The sequence below is a fragment of the Bombina bombina genome, chromosome 3 (genome assembly GCF_027579735.1).
Source record: "Bombina bombina isolate aBomBom1 chromosome 3, aBomBom1.pri, whole genome shotgun sequence".
Classification (NCBI taxonomy): domain Eukaryota; kingdom Metazoa; phylum Chordata; class Amphibia; order Anura; family Bombinatoridae; genus Bombina; species Bombina bombina.
The window spans coordinates 193,180,753-193,194,863 of NC_069501.1; the positions used below are offsets into that span (position 1 = coordinate 193,180,753).

A 14,111-nucleotide genomic window follows, 5' to 3' on the forward strand; every position below is an offset into this window, starting at 1 on the left:
AAGAGGACCAAGTTGCTGCTTTGCAGATCTGGTCAACCGAAGCTTCATTCCTAAACGCCCAGGAAGTAGAAACTGACCTAGTAGAATGAGCTGTAATTCTCTGAGGCGGAGTTTTACCCGACTCAACATAGGCAAGATGAATTAAAGATTTCAACCAAGATGCCAAAGAAATGGCAGAAGCTTTCTGGCCTTTTCTAGAACCGGAAAAGATAACAAATAGACTAGAAGTCTTACGAAAAGATTTCGTAGCTTCAACATAATATTTCAAAGCTCTAACAACATCCAAAGAATGCAACGATTTCTCCTTAGAATTCTTAGGATTAGGACATAATGAAGGAACCACAATTTCTCTACTAATGTTGTTGGAATTCACAACTTTAGGTAAAAATTCAAAAGAAGTTCGCAACACCGCCTTATCCTGATGAAAAATCAGAAAAGGAGACTCACAAGAAAGAGCAGATAATTCAGAAACTCTTCTGGCAGAAGAGATGGCCAAAAGGAACAAAACTTTCCAAGAAAGTAATTTAATGTCCAATGAATGCATAGGTTCAAACAGAGGAGCTTGAAGAGCTCCCAGAACCAAATTCAAACTCCAAGGAGGAGAAATTGACTTAATGACAGGTTTTATACGAACCAAAGCTTGTACAAAACAAAGAATATCAGGAAGAATAGCAATCTTTCTGTGAAAAAGAACAGAAAGAGCAGAGATTTGTCCTTTCAAAGAACTTGCGGACAAACCCTTATCTAAACCATCCTGAAGGAACTGTAAAATTCTCGGTATTCTAAAAGAATGCCAGGAAAAATGATGAGAAAGACACCAAGAAATATAAGTCTTCCAGACTCTATAATATATCTCTCGAGATACAGATTTACGAGCCTGTAACATAGTATTAATCACAGAGTCAGAGAAACCTCTTTGACGAAGAATCAAGCGTTCAATCTCCATACCTTTAAATTTAAGGATTTCAGATCCTGATGGAAAAAAGGACCTTGTGACAGAAGGTCTGGTCTTAACGGAAGAGTCCACGGTTGGCAAGAGGCCATCCGGACAAGATCCGCATACCAAAACCTGTGAGGCCATGCCGGAGCTACCAACAGAACAAACGAGCATTCCTTCAGAATCTTGGAGATTACTCTTGGAAGAAGAACTAGAGGCGGAAAGATATAGGCAGGATGATACTTCCAAGGAAGTGATAATGCATCCACTGCCTCCGCCTGAGGATCCCGGGATCTGGACAGATACCTGGGAAGTTTCTTGTTTAGATGGGACGCCATCAGATCTATTTCTGGAAGTTCCCACATTTGAACAATCTGAAGAAATACCTCTGGGTGAAGAGACCATTCGCCCGGATGCAACGTTTGGCGACTGAGATAATCCGCTTCCCAATTGTCTACACCTGGGATATGAACCGCAGAGATTAGACAGGAGCTGGATTCCGCCCAAACCAAAATTCGAGATACTTCTTTCATAGCCAGAGGACTGTGAGTCCCTCCTTGATGATTGATGTATGCCACAGTTGTGACATTGTCTGTCTGAAAACAAATGAACGATTCTCTCTTCAGAAGAGGCCAAAACTGAAGAGCTCTGAAAATTGCACGGAGTTCCAAAATATTGATCGGTAATCTCACCTCCTGAGATTCCCAAACTCCTTGTGCCGTCAGAGATCCCCACACAGCTCCCCAACCTGTGAGACTTGCATCTGTTGAAATTACAGTCCAGGTCGGAAGCACAAAAGAAGCCCCCTGAATTAAACGATGGTGATCTGTCCACCATGTTAGAGAGTGTCGAAAAATCGGTTTTAAAGATATTAATTGAGATATCTTCGTGTAATCCTTGCACCATTGCTTCAGCATACAGAGCTGAAGAGGTCGCATGTGAAAACGAGCAAAGGGGATCGCGTCCGATGCAGCAGTCATAAGACCTAGAATTTCCATGCATAAGGCTACCGAAGGGAATGATTGTGACTGAAGGTTTCGACAAGCTGTAATCAACTTTAGACGTCTCTTGTCTGTTAAAGACAGAGTCATGGACACTGAATCCATCTGGAAACCCAGAAAGGTTACCCTTGTCTGAGGAATCAAAGAACTTTTTGGTAAATTGATCCTCCAACCATGATCTTGAAGAAACAACACAAGTCGATTCGTATGAGATTCTGCTAAATGTAAAGACTGAGCAAGTACCAAGATATCGTCCAAATAAGGAAATACCACAATACCCTGTTCTCTGATTACAGACAGCAGGGCACCGAGAACCTTTGTAAAAATTCTTGGAGCTGTAGCTAGGCCAAACGGCAGAGCCACAAACTGGTAATGCTTGTCCAGAAACGAGAATCTCAGGAACTGATAATGATCTGGATGAATCGGAATATGCAGATATGCATCCTGTAAATCTATTGTGGACATATAATTCCCTTGCTGAACAAAAGGTAAGATAGTCCTTACAGTTACCATCTTGAACGTTGGTATCCTTACATAATGATTCAATATTTTTAGATCCAGAACTGGTCTGAAAGAATTCTCCTTCTTTGGTACAATGAAGAGATTTGAATAAAACCCCATCCCCTGTTCCGGAACTGGAACTGGCATAATTACTCCAGTCAACTCTAGATCTGAAACACATTTCAGAAATGCTTGAGCTTTTACTGGATTTACTGGGACACGGGAAAGAAAAAATCTCTTTGCAGGAGGTCTCAACTTGAAACCAATTCTGTACCCTTCTGAAACAATGCTCTGAATCCAAAGATTGTGAACAGAATTGATCCAAATTTCCTTGAAAAAACGTAACCTGCCCCCTACCAGCTGAGCTGGAATGAGGGCCGCACCTTCATGTGGACTTAGAAGCAGGCTTTGCCTTTCTAGCTGGCTTGGATTTATTCCAGACCGGAGATGGTCTCCAATCTGAAACTGCTCCTGAGGATGAAGGATCAGGCTTTTGTTCTTTGTTGAAACGAAAGGAACGAAAACGATTATTAGCCCTGTTTTTACCTTTAGATTTTTTATCCTGTGGTAAAAAAGTTCCTTTCCCACCAGTAACAGTTGAAATAATGGAATCCAACTGAGAACCAAATAATTTGTTACCCTGGAAAGAAATGGAAAGTAAAGTTGATTTAGAAGCCATATCAGCATTCCAAGTTTTAAGCCATAAAGCTCTTCTAGCTAAAATAGCTAGAGACATAAACCTGACATCAACTCTGATAATATCAAAAATGGCATCACAAATAAAATTATTAGCATGCTGAAGAAGAATAATAATATCATGAGAATCACGATGTGTTACTTGTTGCGCTAAAGTTTCCAACCAAAAAGTTGAAGCTGCAGCAACATCAGCCAAAGATATAGCAGGTCTAAGAAGATTACCTGAACACAGATAAGCTTTTCTTAGAAAGGACTCAATTTTCCTATCTAGAGGATCCTTAAACGAAGTATCATCTGACGTAGGAATAGTAGTACGTTTAGCAAGGGTAGAAATAGCCCCATCAACTTTAGGGATCTTGTCCCAAAATTCTAATCTGTCAGACGGCACAGGATATAATTGCTTAAAACGTTTAGAAGGAGTAAATGAATTACCCAAATTATCCCATTCTTTGGAAATTACTGCAGAAATAGCATTAGGAACAGGAAAAACTTCTGGAATAACCACAGGAGCTTTAAATACCTTATCTAAACGTTTAGAATTAGTATCAAGAGGACCAGAATCCTCTATTTCTAAAGCAATTAGTACTTCTTTAAGTAAAGAACGAATAAATTCCATTTTAAATAAATATGAAGATTTATCAGCATCAACCTCTGAGACAGAATCCTCTGAACCAGAGGAATCATCAGAATCAGAATGATGATGTTCAGTTAAAAATTCATCTGTAGGGAGAGAAGTTTTAAAAGATTTTTTACGTTTACTAGAAGGAGAAATAACAGACATAGCCTTCTTTATGGATTCTGAAACAAAATCTCTTATATTATCAGGAACATTCTGCACCTTAGATGTTGAAGGAACTGCAACAGGCAATGGTACTTTACTAAAGGAAATATTATCTGCTTTAACAAGTTTGTCATGACAATCAATACAAACAACAGCTGGAGGAATAGCTACCAAAAGTTTACAGCAGATACACTTAGCTTTGGTAGATTCAGCACTTGACAGCGATTTTCCTGTAGTATCTTCTGACTCAGATGCAACGTGAGACATCTTGCAATATGTAAGAGAAAAAAAAACATATATATAAAGCAAAATTGATCAAATTCCTTAAATGACAGTTTCAGGAATGGGAAAAAATGCCAAAGAACAAGCTTCTAGCAACCAGAAGCAATAAAAAATGAGACTTAAATAATGTGGAGACAAAAGTGACGCCCATATTTTTTCGCGCCAAATAAGACGCCCACATTATTTGGCGCCTAAATGCTTTTTGGCGCCAAAAATGACGCCACATCCGGAACGCCAACATTTTTGGCGCAAAATAACGTCAAAAAAATGACGCAACTTCCGGCGACACGTATGACGCCGGAAACGGAAATAGAATTTTTGCGCCAAAAAAGTCCGCGCCAAGAATGACGCAATAAAATGAAGCATTTTCAGCCCCCGCGAACCTAACAGCCCACAGGGAAAAAGTCAAATTTTAAGGTAAGAAAAATGTTAAATTAAAATGCATTATCCCAAATATGAAACTGACTGTCTGAAAATAAGGAAAGTTGAACATTCTGAGTCAAGGCAAATAAATGTTTGAATACATATATTTAGAACTTTATAAACAAAGTGCCCAACCATAGCTAGGAGTGTCACAGAAAATAAGACTTACTTACCCCAGGACACTCATCTACATATAGCAGATAGCCAAACCAGTACTGAAACGAGAATCAGCAGAGGTAATGGTATATATAAGAGTATATCGTCGATCTGAAAAGGGAGGTAAGAGATGAATCTCTACGACCGATAACAGAGAACCTATGAAATAGACCCCTTAGAAGGAGATCACTGCATTCAAATAGGCAATACTCTCCTCACATCCCTCTGACATTCACTGCACGCTGAGAGGAAAACCGGGCTCCAACTTGCTGCGGAGCGCATATCAACGTAGAATCTAGCACAAACTTACTTCACCACCTCCATCGGAGGCAAAGTTTGTAAAACTGAATTGTGGGTGTGGTGAGGGGTGTATTTATAGGCATTTTGAGGTTTGGGAAACTTTGCCCCTCCTGGTAGGAATGTATATCCCATACGTCACTAGCTCATGGACTCTTGCTAATTACATGAAAGAAAAGGACCAAGGTATGTATATATCTTTACATGCTGAGCTAAAGCTGTTTCATTCACAGGGAGTTCTATAATGTTCTTAGTTTGGGTGTAGAATCCCATTAATTTGTAGGAGTCTGGCAAAAAAGGGATGCATCTGTCTGATAAAACTGAAATAATTATACTGGGTACTCAAAACCATTTGAAGGGTACAAATATATAAAAAATAGACAGTGGTTGACAAATCTGTTAAAAATTTAGGAGGCAGTAAGAATATTTTGGAGCCAGACAGTGGTATTTGTATATAGATACATGGAGAATCACCCAAAAAGTTAGTGCTTGGCTCCTGGGTTTGTCAAGCTCTGAAAATAGGAAACTACAATGAAAATAAACACATTGTCATTGTGTAAATAACAAAACATGGTAAAAGGTACAAAATGGTATTTAAAATACATATCAATGCATTTCAAACTCATTTAGAAGCATGTTTGCAATATATTAAAAATACTTATTTTAAGTGCATGTGAGTTCTGCTTATAAAGCGGCAGGTTGCATGCACATTTACACTTTCAGAGTGCCACTGGCTACAACAGATATATTATTGTGGGATTCGGAGGGAAGACCAGGAGGTAAAAAAATAAATAAAAAGATATACAGCCAAGGGCAGAGATCAATACAAGGAGTAGACAGAAGTAGCATATGGGAAGAAAATAACCGATTGATACCCACCAATAAACAAATGCTTCCATGGTCCTGAATCAAAAAAATTGCTTAGATGCCTTTTTCAAATAAAGAAAGCAAGAGAACGAAGAAAAATTGATAACAGGAGTAAATTAAAAAGTTGCTCAAATTTGCATGCTCTATCTGAATCATGAAAGAAAAAATTTGGGTTCAGTGTCCCTTTAAGGTAAATAAAGCTTATGCTTCACAGCCCTGTGAGCTAAAAGACTCTGTTTGATAATGTTTGAACAGCACTTTGTTACCTACTGTTTCATCAAAGTGTATAACATTTGCACCATTAAAAGGGACACTATATACGCCAATTTTCATGTAACTGCATGTAATAGACACTACTATAAAGGATAATATGCACAGATACTGATATAAAAATCCAGTATAAAACCTTTTAAAAACGTACTTAGAGATTAGCCTGGGAAACCCACCCACTGAAAGGGGCTAAGAGCAGACCCCCTCTCCCCTATGTATGAAATGACCCATTATACAAATAGAAGCAATCTGAAGTCTGTATCCAAAACTTTGAGGCTTGGTTAGGAGTCTGAAAATCAGTACAATGCTATTTAAAAATAAGTAAAACTATAAATTTTAACAAAAACACCCCCAGATGGGCTATATAAATGGATCATCTACAAAACATTTATGCAAAGAACAATCTAATGTACAATGTCCCTTCAATAAGTCTCACTCCTATACTGAGGAAACTTACTGTGCTGATGACTATTGCATGTGCTCATATAGTCCCAAACCTCAAGCATTTGAAAATGTATGTCATTTCAGATAGTGTACACTAACTAGAGGAAAAGTATGTCATATTTTTCAATTAAGGGGGTGGATAAATAAAATATTTTGTTAAAATCAGAAGTAGGACATTAACGGCTAATAACAACACAAGAAGGACCTCTAAGAAATCAAAGTTTAATGAGCTTCAAACAAATGAAGATTAGACCATATAATCTAAACATAAATCAGGAGAAACATTTATGAGCCATAAAATCAACATTACACATACAAATCCCAAAGCACCTATTATCTTGACCCTTCAAAAGACCAGGTTTTGACTTTTTTCCTTGAAACAGAAAATTGTGATATAATTGCCCTTGTACAACCACCAGTTCTTAACTAGCAGCAATCAGAAAATGACATAATGAAATTTCCCAGGAATAATAGAGAAATTGCTTAATTTTGTCAAGCAATAGTAACCATATGTAAGAGCTGTACCTAATCATAAATGAATAGTACCCACACTAACAAATTATAACTGGTCCCTATGAGATCTGGAATTCTCACAGAGATGCAAAGCTTGATTCTGTAATGTACTTTCACGATTGATCTCACTCAATAGATGAATAACTGCTAATAAACAATGGAAAAGCAACTGCAATTAATGTTTAACTCAACCTCAGCGAGTGACCAGCAAAGCTTGGAAAAGTGCATATTCCATCTTTACTAATGTAGAGATTTCCTGTCTAAAGAGCATCAGGGAATTACCCAGTGAAATATATGAACATTTAGAGACATATGTTTGATCAGTATATTCTTGTCTAAATAGCTTCAAAAGCAGAGTAAAAATTGAGCATTTTGTTGCAGTAGGAAATTGTAGAAACTTGAGCAGAACCTTTATCAGACTCAGATCGCAAAATTTATTGGTGTGTACACAAATAAATATATGTTCATGCAGTTAACGGTGCACTAAACACCTTGTATTTAAAAGACATTTCTGTTGTGCTACTATAGAATACCCTATAAGCCAAGGGTATGTAGCAGAGATAGCCTTGAGAAGGCACCAGGGAGCATTTCCCGTTCTGAGAATTAGTAAATCCTCACCTTTTTAGGGGTTGATTTATCAAAGGCTTCACCTGCCTTCGCCCCCCACGACTGCAGGTTCTCACAAGAGAACCTGCAGTCAGTATTTATCAGACCGCTGCTTCCCTTCCCTCTTAGGTGGAGAATTTTAATCTCCCCGGTATCATCAGACTGGGGAGATTGACAGCTCCTGCCAGCGCATGACTGGCTGTGTGCGGTCAGCGTTGCACAAGAGCGCAAAATATCGCTCTTGTGCAATGCTGAATTCTGACAGCTCAATTCAGCCCGCCAGAGGCAGGCTGCGGTGGACAGGGGCACATATGTACACCCCTGTCTGCCATTGCTTGATAAATTGAGTCCTTAGAGCCAAATCACATGACAAGGGGCAAACTAAATAATGAATATTGCAAAGTTGTTTAACTTTAAAGGACCAGTTAATACAATAGATTTGCATAATCAACAAATGCATGATAGCAAGACAATGCAATAGCAATTGTCTGAACTTCAAATGAGTAGTAGATTTTTTCTGACAAATGTCAAAGAGAATCCAGCCTAACCAACCTAAATGTTAAGTGTGTAAGGGGGAAGTGGGGGGTGGGCTCTAAATCAGGGAGCCAGTGGTTTACTGGTACCTGGATTTGTTGAGCCCTGATTTATATCATGGCATTTCTTTCTAATGACGACATTATTTTATTTTACAAGTGGAGAGAGAAATGTTGCATTAAAATCTAATAAGTATTAAATACAGGAAGGCCTGCATTATTATTCAGAAAAGAAGAAATTGGCACATGTATATCACAATCAGATGCCAGAACAAATTTTAATGAGCCAGATATATAATTTTAGATACCATGTAAAGGTATTTTTTATATATGCCTTGCCATAGTGCTGTGGCTGAAGATCTGTAAAACATTAAAAGGGACACTGAACCCAATTTTTTTTTCTTTTGTGATTCAGATAGAGCATGCAATTTTAAGCAACTTTCTAACTTACTCCTATTATCAATTTTTCTTCGTTCTCTTGCTATCTTTATTTGAAAAGGAGGTATCAGCTTTTTTGGTTCAGAACTCTGGACAACACTTTTATTGGTGGATTAATTTTTCCACCAATCAGCAAGAACAACCCAGGCTGTTCACCAAAAATGTCCCGGCATCTAAACTTACATTTCAAATAAAGATACCAAGAGAACGAACAAAATTTGATAATAGGAGTAAACTAGAAATTTGCTTAAAATTGGGTTCAGTGCCAATTTAATTCAGACCTTTTCAGAAATTTTAAATCTATGTTTGCACATGGTAAGCTGCTATTGCATGGTTTCATTGGATACCTTAAGTACTGCACGTGATAAAATCAGCTGCACAATAGCTGTGTGATCTAACCTGATCTTAAAGGGACAGTATACACTCATTTTCATATAACTGCATGTGATAGGCACTACTATAAAGAATAAGATGCACAGATACTGATATAAAAATCCATAATAAAACTGTTTAAAAACTCTTAGTTTAGCTATGTTGAAAAGGTAGCTGGAAAGCCTACTGCAAGTGGGAAATAAGACACTCCCCCCCCCCCTTCTTTTGCATATAAAAAGACCCTTTACACAAACAGGAGCAAGCTGGAGAAGGTAGCTGACGGTATTCTCATAAAACTTTGGGGCTTGGTTAGGAGTCTGAAAACCAGAGCAATGTTATTAAAAAATTAGCAAAACTATACATTTTAAAAAAAAAAAAACTTTATGGGCTATATAAATAGATCATCTACAAAACATTTATGCAAAGAAAAAATGAGTGCATAATGTCCCTTTAACCAAGGTAACCTGACAATCTCACCTGTCAGTGGGTCCTGAAGACTGGAGGAGGGAGACCCCAAACAATAATATTAAAGTGTGAGACTGAAATAATAAGATCACCCACGCCACGTGTTTAACAGAACAGTAAAACTAAAGAAATCCATATAGTATACACAAATACAAACAAAACCTCACTGCACCAGCCTTCTAGAAGTGTTCTTTTCCTTAGCTCTGTCTCACTGCCAGTGTCTTATTGTTACTTTTATAGCTGAAATGCCCTTTGGCACTTATACCACTTCTAACTTTTCTACTCTGACAAATGATCTACAACTTTCACTTTGACCTTCAAATTCATAGAGAGAGATCAGTTTAAATTACTGAGACCTTGAGATCCAAACTATCCTGTAGTGCAATCCAACAATGTACAGCCCCTTCCTAACCCAAGAGTTGATAAGCTTATATGAAACTTTATTAGGAGCCAGGGAAACACAAAAATCCTACTTGTGTGTCTAAATCTGAGCTCGACAAACGTGCTTATGTTAGGACATTTGATGAAAGACATTAATTGGAATACTATTTGTAACCACATCAAAGGAGCTTTATGAAGCAATTAGATGACATGTCGTTCTCCTGAAAGCTTTCTCAGTGCCAAATTGCAGCTACGTTCAATATTAAAAGGGACAAGAAATCTAAAAATTTACTTTCATAATTCAGATAGCCCATGAAATATTAAATAACTTTCTAATGTACTTCTATTATATTTTCCTTGTTCCCTTGGTATCTTTTGTTGAAATGTAGTAAGTTAAGCTCAGGAGTGTGCACATGTCTGGAGATCTATATAGCAGCAGTTTTGCAAGAATGTTATCCATTAACAAGAGCACGAGATGGCAGCATGATTTCCTGCCATGTAGTGTTCTAGAGACCTACCTAGGCATCTCTTCAACAATGAATACCATGAGAAGGAAGCAAATTTGATAACAGAAGTAAATTGAAAATGTTTTTAAAATTGTATATTCTATCTGAATCACAATTATTTTTTTTTTTGAGTTCCATATCCCTTTAAATCGATACTAAACCAAAATTTTTCATTCATGATTAAGAGAGCATGCAATTTTAAGCAACTTTCTATTTTATTATTATCATCATCATCAGGTATTTGCAGAGCGCCAACAGATTCCGCAGCGCTGTAAACATAGTCAATATACAGGATAGCTTTTGCAGGGATCAAGTGGGTAGAGGGCCCTGCCGAGAGTTTCACTGTTATAGTCGGCTCTTATGAAGGCGATCTGCAAACAGCTGGGCTCATAGGCTTACATACTAAGTGGTTCAAGGAGAAAGCAATGGAGTTAGGAAAGGTTAGTGTTGGTTGTAAGCATCAATGAATATTAGAGTACTCCTATTATCAATGTTTCTTCGTTCAAATGGTATCTTTATTTAAAAAGCAGGGAAGCTTAGGAACCACCCAATTTTAGCTTCAAAACCCTGGATAGCACTTGCTTATTGGTGGCTACATTTATCCACCAATAAGCAAACATAACCCAGGTTCTGAACCAAAAAAGCTTAGATGCCTCCTTTTAAAATAAAGACAGCAAGAGAACAAATAAAAATTGATAATAGGAGTAAATTAGAAAGTTACTCTATCTGAATCATTCAATAAAAAATTGGGTTTAGTATCCCTTTCAGAGAGCAGTACAAGGCATACTAAAGAGATTTCCTGAAATCAGATCATTTTCATTAAAAGCAAGACCAGACAAGCTTAAAAGACCACACCACCAAGATAATATCTTTATGGAATACAACAGCAATTGGAATCCATAATTCAAGCCCTGCGTCGCCGGCAGCCCTGCCTGTCGTGGCACAGGCTGCGTCGCCGGCAGCCCTGCCTGTCGTGGCACAGGCTGCGTCGCCGGCAGCCCTGCCTGTCGTGGCACAGGCTGCGTCGCCGGCAGCCCTGCCTGTCGTGGCACAGGCTGCGTCGCCGGCAGCCCTGCCTGTCGTGGCACAGGCTGCGTCGCCGGCAGCCCTGCCTGTCGTGGCACAGGCTGCGTCGCCGGCAGCCCTGCCTGTCGTGGCACAGGCTGCGTCGCCGGCAGCCCTGCCTGTCGTGGCACAGGCTGCGTCGCCGGCAGCCCTGCCTGTCGTGGCACAGGCTGCGTCGCCGGCAGCCCTGCCTGTCGTGGCACAGGCTGCGTCGCCGGCAGCCCTGCCTGTCGTGGCACAGGCTGCGTTGCCTGCAGCCCTGCCTGTCGTGGCACAGGATGCGTCGCCTGCAGCCCATTCTGCCTTTGCATGCGCTGTGCTATATACATCCTACTGCTGTTACACTGTCATTCCCAGCCTAACCTGCTATAATATGCTGCATCTGTCATCCTAACCTATCATCACACACCTGTCACTTGCTGCACCCCTCATCCTCACCTGTTGCAAACACTGCTCCTCAACATCCGAACCTGTTGCAAAACACTGCTCTTCAACATCCGAAACTGTTGCAAAACACTGCTCTTCAACATCCGAACCTGTTGCAACATACTCTATCCTCACTAATCTGCTGTCAAACTGTCTCTTTACTACCTGTCACATACTGTTTTCTCAGCATACTGCTTCCACTCAATGTATCCTCAACATCTAATTTATGCCTTTCGCCTAACCTGTTATCTCACGCTTTTTCCTCGCCTTCCTAATACACAGATGAACCTCGTTATACTGTCTTTCTCTCTGCAGTGCCACTGCTCTAATGTTTTCTATCATCAGCACAAACTGAACAGTCAATAGATTAACCTGTTCCAAGCCCCACACTTTGATTCCATAGCCCCTCACCATATCCTGCAGGCGTTCTGGGTCCAAATTGCCTTTCTCAGGTACAGGGCTGGCCTTTCCATCAGGTGTCCGCCTTTCGCTATCTTTCTTGTTCGCACTGCGACGGCTCCATAGATACAAGGCTCCGGCTCCCAAAAGCAGGGGCGTTCCCACTGCCAGAGCCAGTTTCCAGTGTGGAATCCCGGTGCCAGTCTGGGGTTCCACTGGCTTGGAAGCAGCCATGATTAATCCGTCCCTGAAAGCTGCGGACACGGGGAAAGACAGGAAGGAGAGCACCGGAAACGCAATGCACGATGGTAACCGGCAGTTGAGAGAGGTGTTGAGGTTGTTGTGAGTGAGAGCGAAAGAGCGCTTGCCCCCTATTGGCTGGCAAACTTACTGCACGCTCAGGAAAGCACAGGTACATAGTCCTGTGGCAATGAGAGATAACTCATTTACTTTTAACTGGAAGCATTTACATCAAATGTGTAGACTAAAACTTATCTTACAACAGAAGGAGGACCAAGCTCTGCCATGGTACCTGTAGCAGAAATGGATTTTACTAGCATATTATTTACATATTCCTACTCCAGAGACATACACAGGGTATTATAGTCTCAATACTAGACAGGATATTGCATTACCTAGGATCAGAGGAGCAACCCAACTGTAACTTAAAGGGACAGTCAAGTCCAAAAAAACTTTCATGTTTCAAATAGGGCATGTAATTTTAAACAAGTTTCCATTTTACTTTTATCGCCAATTTTGCTTTGTTCTCTTGGTATTCTTAGTTGAAAGCTAAACCTAGGAGGTTCATATTCTAATTTCTTAGACATTGAAGGACATCTCTAATCTAAATGCATTTTGATAGTTTTTCACCACTAGAGGGCATTAGTTCACGTGTTTCATATAGATAGCATTGAGCTCATGCACATGAAATTACCATGGAGACAGTTCTAATTCATTGGCTAAAATGAAAGTCTGTCAAAAGAACTGAAATAAGTGGGCAGTCTGCTGAGGCTTAGATACAAGGAAATTACACAAGTAAAATGTGTATAATTATAACTGTGTTGGTTATGCAAAACTGGGGAATTGGTAATTAAGGGATTATCTATCTTTTAAAACAACAAAAATTCTGGTGTTGACTATCCCTTTAAGTTTTTAGATATATAATTTAGTATATGACTGATATACTGAGAAGAGAAGACCATGAAGGGATATTATAGTTATTTTTTATTTGTTTTTTTAAATAAAAAAAAAATTATATATACTTTTGTGGGGCATTTTTCACTCAAAAAATTATATATATATATATATATATATATATATATATATATATAGTATATATATATATATATATATATATATATATATATATATATATATATATATATATATATAGCCATTTTAATAATCATCTTTCATGTGTGTAGTTGATATTTTTTTTTTTAGAGTTTTCCAGTTATTTAAGGAACTTTGGATCCATGAATAGCTGTCACATACAATTATTAAAATAGTAAGTTAGGATCAGATAGTAAAAAATTTTAATTTTTGTGACTTTTTAATGCCCTGCACTAGTCACACGCTCTGGACTTGAAGTCCACTGGCTTTGTGCAATTACATGGTTTCTATAATATATTAGCAAAATAGCAAGCATGATAATTAGTAACAATGCATGTTTTTTTTTTAGAAAACAAAGAATGTATCCAATACAGTATAGCTCTAACAGCTAATTTCTAATCATGGCATGTGCGTCCAGGG

The 14,111-nt window shown here is 38.8% G+C and overlaps 1 protein-coding gene across 1 annotated transcript in view; it reads right to left on the reverse strand.

Moving 5' to 3' along the window:
• Positions 1-12,648, reverse strand: part of TOMM70 (translocase of outer mitochondrial membrane 70) — a 127,030-nt gene extending 114,382 nt beyond the window's left edge. The window contains exon 1 of the mRNA XM_053706062.1: positions 12,372-12,648. Within this exon, the coding sequence (XP_053562037.1) occupies positions 12,372-12,593 (222 nt within the window). The 5' untranslated portion in view covers positions 12,594-12,648. The remainder of the gene's footprint in view (positions 1-12,371) is intronic.
• Positions 12,649-14,111: the final 1,463 nt, after the last annotated feature.